Source organism: Colius striatus, chromosome 3 (assembly GCF_028858725.1).
Source record: "Colius striatus isolate bColStr4 chromosome 3, bColStr4.1.hap1, whole genome shotgun sequence".
Taxonomy (NCBI): domain Eukaryota; kingdom Metazoa; phylum Chordata; class Aves; order Coliiformes; family Coliidae; genus Colius; species Colius striatus.
The window spans coordinates 99118100-99136546 of NC_084761.1; the positions used below are offsets into that span (position 1 = coordinate 99118100).

Genomic DNA, 18447 nt, shown 5'->3' on the forward strand with positions numbered 1-18447 from the left:
CCCCTCTTTCTTTTTGCTAACACTAGAAATTGGTTGTTTACTGCCCTCCCTAGTTGAGTAAATCTAATGTTTGTCTGTGTTATGGTCCAGTAAGAAGCTGGTTGCATACCTCCATACAGAATGTCTGCACAGCAATACTGGGAAATGAGAAGAGCTCATGGGCTACTCTTCTACCTGAACAGTTGCTTTTTTGAGTAAAACTCTTTAACTTCTGATATTTGGGTTGCATTTTGCAGGAAAGCATTGCACAGGTAGGCTGGAGGAACGTGAGATTTACATCCTAAATGCAGTATAATGCAACTTAATACACAGAGAGTCACACAGAATGGTGGGGGTTGGAAGGAGTCTCCAGAGCTGCTCCAACCCCTGCTAAAGCAGGTTCCCCTCTCTCAGGGGGCACAGGAACATGTCCAGCTGGGGTTGGAAACCTCCTGAGAAGGAGCCTCCACACCCTCCCTGGGCAGCCTGGGCCAGGGCTCCCTCCCCTCAGCACCAAAGGACTTGCTCCTTGTGTTATAAAAGTGGCTCTTTTTGTATTCCACTGTATGTCCATCACCCCTTGTCCTGTCACTGGGCACTACAGAAAAAAAGTGTCACCCCATCCTCCTGACACCCACCCTTTAGGTAAGTGCTGCTGAGATCACCCCTCAGCCTTCTCTTCTCCAGCCTGAACAGCCCCAGGTCCCACAGCCTTTCCTCATCAGGAAGATGCTCCAGTCCCCTCAGCATCTTGGTGTCCCTGCACTGACCTCTCTCCAGCACTTCCCTGTCCCTCCTTAGGTGGGGAGCCCAGAACTGGACACAGCACTCTTGAATTATTATATTGCAAGACAACCATCAGTGCAAACCATTACAATGACTTACATTAACATTTTCTGTTTCCCAGGGTGCTCGAGAAACCTTTGAGAACTACTATAGGAAGCAGAGGAGAAAACAAGCCAGATTGGTCCTGCAGCCTCCTTCAAACATGGTATGATGATCCTCTCCTTGCAGTGCCCAAACTTGCTCTGCTGAATAAGGGAGCAGAGGGTTATCTCTGGGCGTGCTGGGTGGTCTCTAGTTTATTTCCAATTGCTCTGTGGCTGCCTTTGTTTTAATCCTTGCTCACTTCTTTGTTGCAGCACGAAACTTTAGATGGCTACAGGAAGTATTTTAATCAAATTGTAGGGTAGGTATTCTTTTTATATACATCCTCACTAAATATGTGTGTGTGCTCTGTTGGAGAGGAGCCCAAGAAGACAGGGGGAGAGAGGGAGAGGAGAGAGGAACGAACATTGATCTTCTTGAGGGTCCTTTAAAAGAAGCCAAAGCAGGAAAAACAAACAGAAAGAGTGTTTTGGGCTTTTAAAATGTTTTAGAGGGTGTTTTATAGCACCCATGAACTTTGCTGTGTCACCAGTGGGAGTGTGCAGCAACCTGCCAGCTCTTGTACCAGCAAGCACGTTGCTGGGAATGTGGGGATAAATAATCTCTTTGGACTATGTGCATCTACTTGCCCCACTAATGAGATGAATGGGCCCTTCACCTTAATTATTCTTTAATATTTGATAATTATTCTTTGATTATTTTCCTGGTAAGGCAGGTGATTCTCAAGCCTCTGTTCCTATGAGCTTTTTATCATTGCTCTTGAGTTTGACAACATCCTTCCAAAACCAGAGGAGCACAAAGAGGAGGCCACCTAAAACTGCTAATCCAGCTAAAACAGGGCATGATGCTGAAATATCATCATCAGGCAACGGTAGTTTCAACATCTAATCATGACCATTGTGATGTAATGGGTGCTGCTCACCTTCTCTTGCTCCTGGGCTGAATTTCCCTGACAAAACACAGCTGAGATTTTGTGCTCTGCTGTTTGCAATGCTCGGTGCCAATCTCACTCCCTGAAAAACACAGCTTCTCTTTTAGCCAGAGCCCTGGGTAACTGGAGATTGGAGTGAACTGCTTGCCTTTAAATGCTTGTGAGCACGTTGTGTGTGTGGGTGCGAGGGAGTATTTCCCCTCCACTTTAAGTACTTTTTTCCCCCCTACAGTTAACCAATTGTGATGGGATTGCTGCTGGCTGGAGCAGAGTTTAATCAGTGGTTCTTGTTGAAATAATGGGGTGGAGAACTCCAAGAGGGGAAATTCTGCCTTTGTGTATACACAGAGAGGAGTTACTAGGAGTAGCTGTGTTTGACCTCGCTTCCACAGTGCAGAGAAACATAGTATAAAATACTACAATCTTCAAAAATAGGTGAAGAAAACCTTTAACACTGACTACATTTGATACAGACACTCCTGCAGATCTGAGCTTGCTCTGGAGCTGTGTGGGTTTGCGAACCACTGAGCACCCCTCGTGTGTGTGTCTGTGTCTGTGTGTGTCTGTGTGTGGTGTCTGCAGATCTCTTCTGATGTTTTGAAACCTGTGACTTTTGATGCCAGTGCCATTTTCTCCTCTCCCTTAGGTTTTTTGTAGTCGAAGATCACATCTTGCATACAACACAGGGCTTGGTAAATAGAGCCTATATTGATGAGCTGTGGGAGATGGCGTTATCAAAAACGATTGCAGCACTAAGAACACATTCAGTAAGTAAAAGCCCTGGGTTGCTCAGCTGTTGCTTGACTATGGCTTGACATGCTGGAAATGCTGGCTTTTACAGTAGTATTCTTTGTTTTTGCAAGGACCAATATTTGGGTCTTTGGAAATGGTTTTGGTCGTATTTATTCCAGTGAGTAAAGGGGGTTGACAAGAAAGCTGGAGAGGGACTTTGTATGAGAGCCTGGAATGGCAGGACAAGGGGTGATGACTACAAACTGGGAGAGGAGTGATTGAGATGAACTGTAAGCAAGAAGTTTTTCCCTGTGAGGGTGCTGAGGCCCTGGCACAGGCTGCCCAGAGAGGCTGTGGCTGCCCCATCCCTGGAAACTTCCAAGGGCAGGTTGGATGGGGCTTGGAGCAACCTGGGCTGGTGGAAGGTGTCCCTGCCACAGCAAGGGGTTGGAACCAGATGAGCTTTAAGGTCCCTTCCAACCATTCTGGGATTCTACAATCCTATTTAAAGCAATAACATAAAGATACAGTGTTGTTTCCTCAAAAGCTTTCTCCAGCTTTTTTTTGCCTCTTTATGCACTGCATTTCCCTATCCCAAACTCAGTATTTGGGAGGACTGCCCAGCTGGATGAGTTCCTGTGTGCCCTGCTCTAGGTGGTGCTGCTCTGGCAGGGGGGTTGCACTGGATGAGCTTTCCAGGTCCCTTCCAGCCCTTCAGATTCTGTGTGATTCTGTGATTGGAAAAAGAAAACAGCAGTTTGATATTTTTCCTTCATTGATCACTTTAGAAAAGCACCAGCAGAGGGAGTTGGTTTGTCCTGGAAAACTGGGGGAAAAAAGCATCTATTTGGCATGCTGAAGTCTGACCCTGCTTGATATTCCCTTAAAGTTCATGGCAGTGAAAGGGCTGCTATCAAACTGCAAACCATTTGTGTGTGAAAAGACCCTGAATAGGTTTGTTACTTTTTAATACTGAGGGAAGTTTGAGGGAAAAAATGCCTATCACTTTGTGGGTTTTTTTCCACAAGCAGAGAAATACCAAAGCCAGTTGCACAACATGTTCCATTTTCTTCCAGTTTGGTATGACCTGATGTTGTACTGGTTCAGCTGGGAGCACTGGAGTCTTCTGAAAACTCTGTTGGTTAATGGGGGTGGAAAAAAAATCACGTTTGACCATAAAAGGAAAAGCATGAATGACTTTCCACAAGCCCATTTTTAAGTTGTCGGGCTGTTTGCTCCAGGAAAACCAAAGTATTGAGTCAGTGATGTCCAGTTGCTGCTCTGGGGTGTCAGTGCCATCCGAGAGCAGGAGGGTGCTGCGGGGTGCTGTTGGTGCAGACTTGGTCTCACGTGCTGTAACGTGCATGTGGTGGTGCACGAGAGATAATGGTGTTGCTCTTTGCTGAGAGACCCCTGAAATTTCTCCTTGGAGACACAATATGCTGCTTAGAATTGTTTTGTCTGAAGGAGACCTTTAAGCCCATGGAGTGCAGCCTCTGTCCCAGCCCATCACCCACCAGCCCATTGCCCTCAGTGCAACACCCACCCAGCTCTGAAACCCCTCCAGGGATGGTGACTCCAGCAGCTCCCTGGTCAGAAAAAAAAACAGACTGAGCTTTGCATTTACTTGCCCCTGACTTCAGCTGAAGTGACCTGTGGGCAGTGTTGCTGAAGAGCTGCTTGGGTGAATGGAGAGCTCTGGGTGTTGTAGCTGGAGCTCGTTGGGATGAGGGACCACAGTGGCTTCCCAAGGTGCTCTGGCTCCATCTGGCACAGCAGTTGTGTTGGCTGGAAAGCTTCCTCCTTCTACTGAACATTCTTTGTTAGGAAAGAGGATACACAAGGAGGTGCACACCTATTTAGGTTGCAAATCTGTGTTTGTTTTCCTTGTAAGTGGGGTTTTCTGCTAGGTGGAAGCCGTGAGAGTAGCCAGATACAAGCACGATGCTGCTCAATGACAAGTTGTTTTAACTGATGCCAGACTTCATGCATGAAGTGGCTGCAAGGAGAGGTTTTGGGGTGTTTTTTTGCAGTAATCATGGAATATTACACGATTTCTCAACACTAATACTGTGGTATCACCTCTGATCACCATCACTACCTCAGGCAACAACTCCTGTGTAGACCAGTGCTGTCCATCCCGTACTGCTGTTGAGGCATCACGGAGGGCTCTCATGTCTGTGAGACCAAACTTATCCCTGGATTTTCTTCCTTGCTGCAGACAGGGACATCCTTTATCACTTCTTGATAGCTTTAGGGCATTATCTTTCATCCTGACTTTCTTTTTTGGACAGTGAAATGGAAAATGTGTCTCTTCCAGTCTTTCACGTTGATTAATGGAGTCGTTCCTCCTTGAGTTTCCATTGAGCTTTAAATCTGTTTCTCTTTCCAGCTTATGATCACTTATTCTATATTTGGTAAGATTCTGTCTCAAACTTTACATATTTCAGCCTAGGGTGGCTGTCTGCTGTGCCCAGAGAGCACACAGAGCCTGTGGGTAAATCAGCTCTGCCACTGAGCCCTGTCTTTAGGCTTTTGAGCAGTCCTGACCCACAATAAACATGTATATTATAGCTCTGACCATCAGTGATGCTGAAATACAGGCACACAGTGTGTTTTTTTTCCTTATCCTGAAGCACTTAGCAATGCAGCCTTCACACAGGGCTCGGGGGTGCCTCGCTGTGATGCTTCATTACCATCAGACACAACACGCTAAATATTAAATGAGAGGCGCTGCTGTCGTCCTGGTATTGACAGCACACTGATTTGCTTCATCTCCTCTCGCTTCCCCAGCAGCTCCTGGGCAATCTTAGAGACACTTCAGGTATCTCTAGAGCAACCAAGATCCTTATTCATCACGGAGAGCCTCAAGAGCAGTGGGTTAGGAGGAGAGATACCCTTATCAGTGTGCCTTCCCCTTGCCCTGTGCAAGGTTAGGGCATGGGCTGGAGGATAAAAGCTGTGGATCACACAGCTGTACAACGTGCTTATGCATTTCTTATCACTCAAATGATAACACAGGAGGGCTGAGGGCAGTGTTTTTCCTGTGTGCAGCAGTTAAAGCTATGTTTTAATGTCTCTCCTTCATAGAATCGTTCCAGTTGGAAAAGCCCTTTAAGCTCATCGAGTCCAACCCCTCACCTCACACTGCCACGGCCACCACTAACCCTCAGCACCTCACCTCTGTGCCTTTTAAACATCTCCAGGGATGGGGACTCCCTCAGCTCCCTGAGCAGCCTGGGCTAGTGTCTAACAACCTTCTCAGTGAACAAGTTTTTCCTAACTTCTTTGATTCTTCTTTTGTGTTTGAAAAAGCTGTTCCTTCTTCCTTGCAGTCCTACTGCTCAGACCCCAGCCTGGTGTTGGACCTGAAAAACCTCATTGTCCTCTTTGCAGACACACTCCAGGTAGGTGTTTGTTGGTGACTGCTCTGCATGTCTCTCAGTGGTGTTGCTGCTCGCAGGTAGTGCCCATCAGTGGGGTTAAATGGCTGATGCAGGCTTGCTGTGGTGGCCCAGCTGCTTTTTTGGCATTGTGGTGCTTGAGTTGTGGTGCCAAATGGACTGTCTGGTGTTCTGTGTGTGCAGACAGCCTGGGGGCAAGGACCAAGCCTTGGCCTCCTTCCCAAGCCCTTGAGCCTCCTTCCCACGCCTAGCCCAGCCTTTCATAGTTCTGGTTCCTACCACCATGGTAAATCATCACCTAAATCCCTCCACCAGCACCATTCACCTCTGTGGTGGTGGTAGTGGGGGATTTGCCCACGTGCTCCCTATGAAAACGAGAAAATAATCTTCCACTGCCTGCTGGTGACCTTCTCCTATCTGAAGTTGCTCTCTTTCCTCACCCTTGCTGCAGGGATATGGCTTCCCAGTCAACCAGCTCTTTGACATGCTGTTGGAGATCCAGGACCAGTACAGTGAAACCCTGCTGAAGAAATGGTCAGGAGTTTTCAGGTAAAAAGCAAACTCACTAGACATACCTTAAAGAGTTGTTTTGGCCCATAAATAAAATCTTTTGAGGGATTAGTAGCAAGCTCATTATACCTTTTGGGCAACAGTGAACCTCAGCTGGGGCTCCTCAGTTTAGATACGGTTGTGAGGAATCCTGTGTGTGGTGAGATGTGTGCAATAGGTGTGCAGCAGAGGTTTTACATCCCAGAGGGATACAGTTATGGTTTTGCTGTTGAAATAAACCTGTCTATAGAGGGAAGGATGGATCTGATGTTGCAGCAGCGTCACTGTGGCCTCACTCCAGCACTGAGCTGTGTGTGTCTTGGGATGTTGGTGGCATATCCCTGTGCTGCTGCTGTGGGCACGTCTGATCTAGGTGGGATCTGCTTCTGCAGGGGAGTTGGAGTGGAAAATCTCTAAAGGTCCCTTCCAACCCCTGCCATTCTATGAGCTAAACAGTCACCCACAGGGAGGGCATGGCATAATATTCAGGGTCTCATGCTGGAGCCACCACCTCATCCTCTGATAGTCCTTCAGAACATCTCAGGAGGACTGAGGTATCTCAAAGTGTGGGGTATTGGGAAGAGGTGCTGGAGGATTGTTAGTGCCCTGGAAGCTCAGCATCATCCAACTTTGAGTCAGGCAGGACTGCAGCTCATCAGGGATTTACGAGGGGCTTCTGCTGAAGCTCCAGCCTGGACTAAAATCACCATTAAGCTCTGTTTGTGGGTTTACACGGACTGAAGGCAGGGACATGGGAGGAAGCATAGAGTCCAGCTGCAGCAGAGAGGATTTCAACCATCATGAAGATGAGGAAAAGTTTAGGTCCATGGGGTCACATCTCAGACTGGCACCTACTTCTGAGGAGCTTCCTGACTGAGCCCTAAACCTGCAAAGCTGTAGTTGGTCTGTTGTCACCCAGCTGTCTTTCTAACTTTCCTTTTCTTAGGAATATACTGGATTCAGACAACTACAGTCCCATTCCAGTGACAAATGAGGAAGTTTATAAGAAAATAGTTGGACAGTTCCCATTCCACGATGCAGAACTCGAGAAGGTAATCTTGAAATGGGGGAAGTAGCACGGCAGGGGAACCTGCACCCTCGTGAGTGACACTGAGAACTGCAAATGAAAGCACCAGAAAAAATCCCAAACCAAAACCCCCAGTTGAATAAAAACCAACAACATTGAAACAAGAACACGAGGGAAAGGAACAAATTTGCTTTCCAGGTGATGTATTTCTCCTGGTGTGAATGGGGACAGTGTATAAAGCAACACCCCATCAGTTTTGTTTTCAGTTCACAGTGCTTGCAGTGGACAAGAGATTAGAAATACCCATTCCCATTGGTGTTTTATGAACCCTGTTATTGACCTTTATTTGTTTTAATCTTGTATTTTAAAACAACCAATCCAACAAAGTGCCATATCTTGGCTTTTGCAGAAGTGTGTGCTTAGGAAATCTCAGTGCAGCCAAATTTGACCTAGCCCAGTGTCCCTTAAAAGCCTGCTTAGCCTTCTGCTCCACATCTGGCAGCCAGTGAGCTCCAGGCCTGGTGAACTTAATTAGGACTGGGAGGGTTTTTTGGTCCAAGTCAAGTGTTTAGATTTCAGAAAGCCTGTGTTCTTCCCCCAAAGCTGTATCATGGGGTCCAGCTTCCTACTGTTACACTCTGCACCTCTCAGCCATCTGTGTGCTATGGGTAAAAACTGGTTGGAAAGTTTTGATGTAGGACATCAGTTTCCTCTTGGCTTTTGGTGGTGTAAGCAAGTGCTTACCTTGGGCAGCAACTGTGGGAGGTGACCAAGCAAAACACCTTGTGTCTGATGAGAGATGGAAGTCAAGGAGCAATCCAACAGGGCTTTTTCATACGAGTTTGGGATCTGGGAGAGGGAATGAGGGTCCTGCTGTGCTGCCTGCTCCCTCCTAGCTGCAGGTTTTCTTCCAGCCCATTTCAGACTCCAAATCCCACCCATGTGCCATTTGTAAGTGATTATCTGGTCTTTCACTTGGCTGAAATGTTTATATAATATACAATAAATGCTGGCTTGTTGTTTCATTGCTGGACTTAGCTTAAATACTAGAATTAATTTGACTGCTTGGAACACGTTGCTGGAAAGCAGTCGTCACCCCTGTTAAATATCTGCTCTTTGACTTGAATTCTCCCCTGTATTTTACAGCAACCCTTCCCAAAGAAGTTCCCCTTTTCTGAGTTTGTGCCTAAAGTTTACAACCAGATCAAGGAATTCATCTACGCCTGTCTGAAGTTTTCAGAAGACCTTCATCTCAGGTAGGGGGTGAACTGAAAGGACCTGCTTCTGCAGAGGGGTGATCTCTAAAGGTCTCTTCCAGCCCCTACCATTCTATGATTCTGTGTTCTCAAGAGCTTTAAAATATGAATCCTCTTCTTCTTTGTACGGCTCAACTGCTTGGATATACCCTGCCCATGCTGGAGGTGGCTGGTGGTCTCCTTGGAGTGGTGGCATCCTTCATATCTAAAGGGCTGGCCAAGTCTTCAAAAGTAGTTGCCTTATGTAGGGAAAGACAGCCCAGGACCACATTAGCTGTATCAAAATAGACAGCCCAGGATCACACTAGCTATGTCAAAATAGCCCAGGATCACACTAGCTGTATCATAATAGACCCAGGACAACACTAGCTGTATCAAAAGCGAGGAGGCTGTTTCCTCCAAGGTGTTTCTGAGTCAGTTGTACTGAAGAGATGAATGTAATTGTCTTGAGAAGGGTTGATGTCCACTTGTCATCAGGTCAGGGCCTGGTATGACATCTACAACCTCCACGTGGCCTCCCCAGACTGTCCCTCAAGCAGCTTGCTGGCAGCAAAGCTCCTGAGGTTTTGACTTGCCCTGTGTGTTAATGAGTTTCAGCTGCTGGTTTAGGGGTTTTGTTTTTCTTGTTTCTCAAGGGAGTCCATACACAAATAACCTGATTTTTTCGTTGTTGTTTTTAAAGCCTCCAAAAGATTCTGTGTGTTTTCCCCTCCTTTCTCCATCCCAAGGTGCTTTGATGATGATTTTGCCCACTTGTATGTGTGTGAGATGGAAAAACAACTGTATTTGCCCAAACCTGCAAGTTGGTGCTTTCTTTTTTTTGTACCCGGCAATGTCTTCAACTTGGTAGAGGTATACAACCAAATAAAGAGATTTTTCCTGGAAGGAGGGATCTGGTTTGCAGCACTGTACTTAGTGAGAGGTTGGACTGAAGGGAGGATTCAGCTTCATATCCTGGCCGTGACCTGAGCCTGGATATTGCCCCAGTGCTGATGTGAATGGGCACTGGGACTAGGGCAATGTTCTGGGACATCACCAGCTGTTTCAGTTGCCTACACAAGACTCTTCAGGGTTTTAATTCTCTTCCTTCATTGCAAGGGGTAGTAATTTGGAGAGGCACTTTCTCTCCATCTCTGCCAGGGGATGTGGTAGCTCATTGGTGGATGTGGAAGCACAGGACCTTTCTCACCCCAGGTTTAATCTCAGCCTTCCACTGGTGGCAGGTTGTTCTCTGTGGTGGCTCCCAGGGCTCTTAACCTGTGGGTCACCATGAAACATATCAGTTTCCAAAGCCGACACGACGGTCCTGTTTCACACGGATGCTGGTTTCACCGAACCCCTCCGCTGCCACTTCCCTCCTGAGTTTTGTGCTCTTCACCATTACAGGCATGATTGGGTTTGTCAGGGAAGGGAAGAAAAGTGTCCCCTCAGGTCCCTCCTCAGGGATCCCGCCGGACATGTGATTAAAATTCCTTTCCACATTGGATTTTTCCAGCCCTTTTTGAGGGCTGGGGGAAGGGGAGCCGAGCTCTTGGCTTTTCTAGCCAAACATTTGGAATATTTCTCTGAAAACCCCTGTTGACACTTTCTTCATTTCACCCTGACAGCTTGGCTACAAAGCCTGCAGCAAGTTTTCTTTCTCCTCTCTTTCTTTCTCTTCTTTGGTTGTCATTTACCTTGCACCCTGGAGTGATTGGGGTCAGCCCGTCAGTCACGGGAGGCCTGAAGGTCATGACTACTGCTATGGGATCCGGGACATGAGCTGTCATTAACCCAGACAGTCCCCTTAAATACTCTGCAGTCTTTTCCTGAAGAGCAGAGCCTATGGCAGAAAATGTAGCTTGTATTTTTTTCTTCTCCTAGTAATTTTCTTTCATTTAAACTTGCTCCTCGCGTCTGTTGGGTGGGACTTTTCTCCTTTAAGTGGATATGCTCGTGAAAGTCACTTTGGTTTTCAAGGTCTTGAAGAAAATGTGGAGCTTAGTGTGCAGTGTTCTGGGCTTTTTTCAGTTTGGCTCTATTAATTTGATTAAGAGAAGGAAAACCTCTATGCTTTCAGCAGCTCTGCCTTAAAAGCACGTATTTGAGTTTGTAGAGGAGGTGTCTTTAAAAGCACCCATTTGCTGGAGGACTTCTGCTGGTTCCAGTGGGATTTCCCATTTGAAAGACAGGGAATATGTTTGGAAAATAGTGGGTGGAAGGATGAGATGTCAGCTCTAATGTACCAGGGCTTTGTTTGGTTTGGGGTGGCTTTGTTGGCTGGGGTTTGTTTTCAAACAAAGCAGCAATCCTGAAAGAACTCGGGATGCAGTTTGTAAAGTGCTGGAAATAATGCGAGTAGTGAAAGTTATTAAAAACAAAAGAAAATAATCAGAGGCTTTACTAACTAAACCATACAGGACCTTCAGAAGTGTGATTTGGGAGACAGGAGACAAATGTAGTTCGGTGTTTGGTAGTTCACAGTCCTGCTTCTGTGTTCCTGCTGATCTCTGGTTGTAGACTAAGTGTGTAGGGCTAGTAACAACCACACCACTACCAGCTTCTACCAGTCTGACAGATCAAACTGACATCAGAAGCAGGTACCAGGCAGCTCACACAAACCGTATTGTTTATTTGAGGAGGGGGTTGTTTTCTTGTGCATTGAGAACAGAGATCTGACCTGTCTGTTGGACTGAAACCTAACCTGTGCTTCACAGTCAGGAGTCAGCATCAAACAACTGACTGGGACCATTGCTCTTTGTTAACTGCCTCCACTGGCGTGAGCACTGGCTCTGGGCTGTTGATGTGAGCTGCTGCTTGGTTCATCGTTTCAGCTGGGAGAGTTCTGGGCAAGGCAATGACTCACAGCCATATTGCTCCTGTTGCCACCCTGACTTATCTCCTCAGTGGAACCAGGGAAGATTTGGGGCATTGCAACTTAGCACCTGGTCAAATCCTGCTCTTTTTTTTATCCTCCAAGGAATGCTTCCATTTATTTTCCCCCTTGCTCAGTGTGTGGAGCATGGCCAGAGCTGGGGAAGGAGATGGAGCACAAGGGTGCTGGGGAGTGGCTGAGGGAATGGGAGTATTCAGCCTGGAGAAGAGGAGCCTGAGGGCAGACAGAAGCACTCTCTACAGCTGCCTGAAAGGGAGTTATAGTGAGGTGGAGATTGGTCTCTTCTCCCAGGTAATGAGTGATGGGACAAGAAATGGACTGAGGAAGACCTTTTTCCCCGAGAAGGTTGTTAAACACTATCCCAGGCTGCTCAGGGAGGTGGTGGAGTCCCCATCCCTGGAGATACTTAGAAGACACATAGCTGAGTTGCTGAGAGCCATAGGTTAGCAGTGGGCTTGGACCCGATGATCTTAAAGGTCTTTTGCAGCTGAAGTGATTCATGATTCAACGATTCTGTGGACCTCATGGGGGATGTTGCAGATCCTTCAGCTCCAGGGGAACCCAACTGCAGGGATTACCAGGCTGCCTGACCCACGAAAGTTACAACCTCATTTCCTAGCTTAAGCAGCTGACAGAGAGTGGGAAACCTTTGGAGGAGGTGCTCGTGTGCAGAGAAAGCACGCTTAGGAGTGCTCTGAAGCAGTAAAAGCAGCACAGAAGTGCTAAGCAGCATTACTAAGCACTATTTGTTTATGCCCTGGAGGCTATCGTGGTTGAGATGTTCCTCCTGCAGCTGAAGGCAGTGATTAAAGCCAACCCTGGATTTGCAAAGCGTTTGGTGATACGGCACCCTGGTGCCGTCAGCAGCGGCTGCGGCGTCGGGCAGAGGCCAAGCAGCATCCCTCTCCTGCCAAGAGCATGACTGGCTCAGGGCGTGCACGCAGCCAGACAGTAACCACCTTGTTTCGTTTCGACACCCCGATGACAGGTTGACGTTTGAATTAGAAGAGCAAGCTTTTCCAGCACGACCTACTTGATTGCTGTGTTGGTTTAGTGAGAACAGCTGACATCGTGTCCAAACCCCCACGTTTTCCATCCGTGCTTTCTGTCCCAGTAGAACCTGGAAGCTCCAGCCACCAGCTCTGCTTCCAGCCTCAGCCACTCTGCCTCCCCACCGTCCTCAGGGACGAGCTCTGTCATCCCTACTACATTTCAGAATTTTCTAGGGAAAATCCCCAAAGAGCCCCAGAGCTTCTGCACAGGCACAGCTTTGTGTGTTGGTTGCTCCCTATGCAGCTTTTTCTTTGCCCTCTCTGAGGGTGGCTCCATCATTTTTTGCTCCCCAGGCCCCTTTCCCCGGTTCCCACGCTGCTCTGGCAGCAGCAGGCAGCTTCCCCCCCGTGTCACAGGATCCCTTTGTACCACCCCTTTGCTTTAAATCTCCTAGAGTGTCTTTTTTTTGCCATCTGTAGATGGATCACAGGGCTAGATTTTATTGTACTTGCTATATTTAAGCATGCTATTGTCTTGTGGAGGGGACCAGGGACAATCTGGTTCCTCCTGGGGGATGATGGAGAGCCTGGCTGGGGGGGGTGTGTGCATGGTGGGGTTTGGTTGGGGTTTTCTATTTGTCTATAAGTGAAACCTTATTTCAGAGCCCTACCCATAGCATAAAGACCAGGACAATTCATTGGCTGGTTTCTTCTCCTCTCACATTTTGATTTCTTTTGATTTTTTTGATGCAAATACATCCCTTTGAGCCTCACATCAAAAAACCCTGTGAGAAGGGCTCAAGGGATCCATATGGGACATGGAGTGGGCTAACCCCAACCATCACTGGCACAGGATGCACTTCCCCACTAAGCAGGAGGAAAATAAACTCCCAGGGATCCATGGGGATGATCTAGAAGAGACCCACACTGAGACTTTGCGTGAGGATGTTGAATTGAAAATGTCAGGAGCTGGGTCCCAGCGAGCTGCTGGCCTTGTTCTGCTTGCATCCAGCTGGGAAGGAGACTGTTTCCCTGAGCTACAGGTCTGCCAAGGGTTGACCACAGAGTTCTAAATATCAGGGAAATGGAAATCTCAGAGGAACCTGTTGGGGAGTGCAGCGTGGTGAGCAGCTGCTGGGCACACAGGACTTGTGCAGCTCTGCTCTGCCCTGCCCTGGGAAAGCAGCAGCAAGTCTTACAATCATAGTAGTGGGATCATTTTGATTGGAAAAGCCCTTTGGAGCTCCTGGAGTCCCAGCCCTGCTCTCTCACTACCAAGCCCAGCACTAACCCATGGCCCTCAGCACCTCAGCTCCACGGCTTTGGGATCCCTCCAGGGCTGGGCACTGCCCCAGCTCCCTGGGCAGCCTGGCACAGGGGCTCACACCCCTCTCAGGGACACAGTTCTGCCTCATCTCCAACCTCAACCTGCCCTGGGGCAGGAGGACCACATGTCTTCCTTGGTCTCATGCAAACATGAGCATGACTTTGCTCAGAGGTGGGAGAGGGGATCAATATTTGCTGCTTCTGCCAGGATTTTGGGGATCTCAGTGCAGTTCTCATGCAGCAGCAGAAGGAAACTCCTGATTAACTTCAGAAATGGTTGACTGAAGGATGCACAGTGCTTGGGGAGGATGAGCACGTCCAAGAGGCTGCTGTGACCACAGGGCTGGTGTTGGAGAAGGCTCATTCTTGCATCCTCAAGCATCAGGCACTCATGGACCAGGGCTTGGCTCAGTGCATCTGCTCTGACATTCAATAGGCACAGGAATTTGGTGGGTGTGAGCTGGACAAGGGCTGGCAGCACCTATCCCTGCATGAGCAAGCACCTCAAAAGCAGCACTCCAATGTCCCCCACCTTGCAGACTGGCTGTGGGGTAACTGCAAGGCTGGCTTTTGTTTCTCATGTCAATCCCTGCTTTGTAATCTGGCCCATTTGGCAGGTAAAACAGGAGAAGGAGCAAAAGGTCACAGGCTTGATTTACCAGGAGCCTTCAAGTTATTAATGCTTCACAGCCTTCCAGTTGGAATTTCCCTCTGCCCTCAGCTGCCTGTCACTGTGCTGCCAGAGATAAAGCCCTGTGGTGTCAGGGCTAATGCAGGGCCAACGACAGATCAAAGGAGCCTGTGTTGGGGCAGGTTCCCAAACGCTCCCCTTCAGAAAGGAGAGGTTGCACCTTGCTGCTGTGCATGTTGGAAGGGCAGCAGCGCTGCAGCAGGAAGCAAAACCCCTCCAGCAACGCTGTAGTTTCATTCTGTGCAAAGGGCATAAACACAATGTCAGGGCTTGGAATCTGATTTAGTTAAAGAAAAATCCATGAGAAGGTTGGAGGGGGGGTTTCACAGAATCCCAGAGTGGTGGGGATTGGAAGGGACCTCTTGAGATCACCCAGTCCAACCCCCCTGCCCAAGCAGGTTCCCCTTGGGGGGTCCATGGGGAGTAGCCCATGGTGATGTACTTTGGTAGGGGCCCTTGGTTCTGTCTTCAGGGAGGGTTTCGTAGGTTAGGTTTTACCCTTTCACTGGTTGCCATGACCCTGAGGAACCTCTCTAGATGTCCTACCTGTGTGCCCAGAGGAAGCCTTGGTGAGATAGGAAGGGCAGCATCTCCTTGAGAGATGTCATGGAAACCCCAGATACAAAGAGGTTGCCTCAAAAGCCATGGAGAGAGGGATTCACTGCCAGAGATGTGGTTGCAAATGGATTTGGGCTTCAAAACAAAACCCCATGGATTATGTTCTGATAATGTGCTCAGAATGGCTTTATTTCAGTGAACATGACCAAGCTGGAGCTTGGTGTATTGCCTGGGCAGCTGCTTGAGTGTCTTGGCTGTTGAATCTAAGAAACTCAGAATGATGAGAGTTGGAAAGGCCCTGCAGAGCTGCTCCAGCCCCAACCCCTGCTCAAGCAGGTTCCCCTGGCTCAGGGGGCACAGGAATGTGTCCAGATGGGGTTGGAAACCTCCCAAGAAGGAGCCTCCACACCCTCCCTGGGCAGCCTGGGCCAGGGCTCCCTCCCCTCAGCACCAAAGGAGTTTCTCCTCCTGTGCCAGGGGCACTGCCTATGTTCCACCTTGTGCCCATTGCCCTTTTATCCTTTCACTGACCACCAGAGACTGGCCCCATCCTCTCACTACCTGCCCATTAGCTATTTCTCAGCATTGCAGAGGTGCCCCTGAGCTCAACCTTCTCCAGGCTGAACAGCCCCAGGTCCCACAGTTCTTTCCTTCTCAGAGCCAGTCCTCTCATTACCATTGTAGCCCAAGATGGGGCTTTGGGGGTTTGATTTGTTTCCCTCCCCCACCCCATCATGGCTCTTTGGTCCTTCTCCCCTTTCCTATTGAACGTGCAAAGTGCCAATGTTGTGTGCAGAGTGGTGGTTTGGCTGCACAGGTTACTGCTGACCCTGTGGGCAGCTCTTATCTGCTGTACCAGCCCCTCTGAGAGGAGAAGCTCAGGGATATAGATTTAGCATGTATTAGTCCTCCTTCCTTACTGACACATGCACAGAAAGGCCTAAATTGTTGGCATTTTGTAGATATTACTCTGTCAATCCCTGTAAGTGGTGCTTGGGTGTTCATGCACGAGGCAGAAGAGGATTGGGAAGGAAACTGGGTGATGATGGCTGCAGGTGGTTTTCTTTTCATAGTAGAGCATTTTGCAAATCTCTCTTCAAATTCTGCTTTTCAGCTCCACTGAAGTGGATGATATGATCAGAAAATCTACGAACCTGCTGCTGACCCGAACGCTGAGCAACTGTTTACAGAATGTCATCAAGAGGAAAAATGTTGGGCTGACTGAGGTAGGACCCTGGGACCCATTTTATCCAGGGTGATAGAAGCTGGGGTTTGGTCCTTTGCAGCTTCTTACAGCACCTTTGCAGATACTGGTTTGGAGCATGATTGGAAAGTATTAGGTAGGAAAACAGTAATGAAACTGCAGAGTGTTGTTGCACAAAGCAAGAACCACTTTATCCTGTGGGAAAGAGGAAGCTTTTTGGCTGTTGCCATTAGCATTACCCCTCTTTTGAATTTGGGGAGCACTGTAGATCTGAATTAAAGTAAGTATAAGCAAGTATATCTGAATTAAAGTAAGAGGAGTCCAAGGAGCACCAGAGAAGAGTCAAGTGGGAACTCTGAGAGGGTGGGGGAGTGTCCTGTAGGTGATACTTGAGGTGTTTGCAGCACATTGCTGCAGTACAAACTCTGTATTGGTGTTTTATTTTTGTGAGCACTACTTGTTTCTGCACAGAGACAGGTTCCTGAAAGGTTTAATGCACACGAATCGTGGCTGTTGGGGGGTGTGTGTGGTACACTGGGCACTTTGGATGCCTTAGTGGGACCTCTGTGTACTGTTATTAAATGAGTAGATATTAAGACAGCTGCATCATTGAGCTGACTGTAGAAATGTGTTGTGCTCTCTGGACACTGCAAATACCCCGTGGAGGTGAGTTTTGGAGAGTTCAGTGCCTTGGTGTGTATTTACACGTGATGCTTCCTCAGCCCTTTATCTCACAGTCTGGAATCTCTCTCCTCCCTTGGGGCAAATTCCTTTTCTCTTCTGCTCCTCCCAGGGCTCTCTCCACAAAGAGGAATGCAACACTATCCCTGCACTATCCATCCCCCAAATGGTCTTTTTTGCTGATGCTGTTCCCACAGCGTGATTGAGTGTAGGAAGGGCAAACAGAATGTGACAGTGTAGATGTTCCGTGGCATCTTTCACGTTAAGTGAAGGTGATGCCTTTCTTTGAACTCACAGGGGTGCCTCTTAGCAGTGGATGCTGGTAAGTTTGCTACCAAGTCTGCTCCAAATAACCCTGGTGTTTTGAATAACCATGACATCCCTCAGCAAGAGAGAGAAAAGATGCTACCGGTGTTTTCATTTGAATACCCCAACAAGAACCTTTTACCCCAAGGAGTTCAAGAGAAGATCAGAACTTAAGGAGCCAGAGAGGGAGCAGGAAACATAGGCTGGAAGGGACCTCAGGAGGTATCTAGCTTCACTTCCCTCTGGAAGTGGGATCATTGCTCACATGGATCATGCCAGCTGTGGCTTTCTCTAACTGCTTCTTACTTTATCCAAAACAGAGGCCCCACAGCTTTTCTGGGCACCCTGTTCCTGTTCACTGTATTTCCCTAATGACTCTTTTCCTTCTTAATACCCAAGCTGAACCTCCCAGCCTGTGACCATTAGCCTTTCTCATGTCATCCGGCACTAGCAAGAGTTGGGCACCGCAGTGCTTCTATTGTTACTTCAGTGTTTCTGTGCCTGCAACACTGAAAATGCTGATTAATCCATCTCATTCAGAGGATTTGCCAGTGTTTCAGAATGATTTCTTTAGAGGTGACTGCACACTGCCAAACCATACTCCAGCAATTAAATTATATCAGTCTGAAGCATTATAATGCCTTCTGTGTCTGTGAGAGAACTGTCTCGGCACGATATCCGAGCTAGATGTGATTTGGGAAGGTTTTGTTCTATCTGATGTTGCACCTGGAAAATGCTCATGGCTGGCTGCTCAGGGAAAAAAAAAGGATCTGCTTGAAGGAATTAATGGTGCTCCAAGTCAGGGATCTTAAAGTGGAAGACAGATTGTTTTGCTCTGGGTTGTAACTGGTTGTGCTGATTGACTTTAGCAGAAGCCTTTACTCTGCAGCTGCTTTTAATACCCCGAAACAGCGCCATGAGAAGGCAGCTGAAAAGGCAGCACTGAGGAAATTGCAGATAATGGTGGGTATGATAACCAAAAAAAGATACCAGGGTGAGATCTGTGGTTCACCCACACCACCCTCAGGAAAGGAAAACCTTGTGGTTT

The 18447-nt window shown here is 48.0% G+C and overlaps 1 protein-coding gene across 2 annotated transcripts in view; it reads left to right on the forward strand.

The window, feature by feature from the left end:
* EXOC6B (exocyst complex component 6B) overlaps positions 1 to 18447 on the forward strand; it is a 333967-nt gene that overhangs the window by 200343 nt on the left and 115177 nt on the right. For both annotated transcript variants that reach the window (XM_061993512.1, XM_061993513.1), the window contains exons 9-16: positions 887 to 970; positions 1122 to 1168; positions 2445 to 2565; positions 5866 to 5937; positions 6386 to 6483; positions 7430 to 7535; positions 8657 to 8766; positions 16323 to 16434. In XM_061993512.1, coding sequence (XP_061849496.1) covers positions 887 to 970; positions 1122 to 1168; positions 2445 to 2565; positions 5866 to 5937; positions 6386 to 6483; positions 7430 to 7535; positions 8657 to 8766; positions 16323 to 16434 — 750 coding nt within the window. The remainder of the gene's footprint in view (positions 1 to 886; positions 971 to 1121; positions 1169 to 2444; positions 2566 to 5865; positions 5938 to 6385; positions 6484 to 7429; positions 7536 to 8656; positions 8767 to 16322; positions 16435 to 18447) is intronic.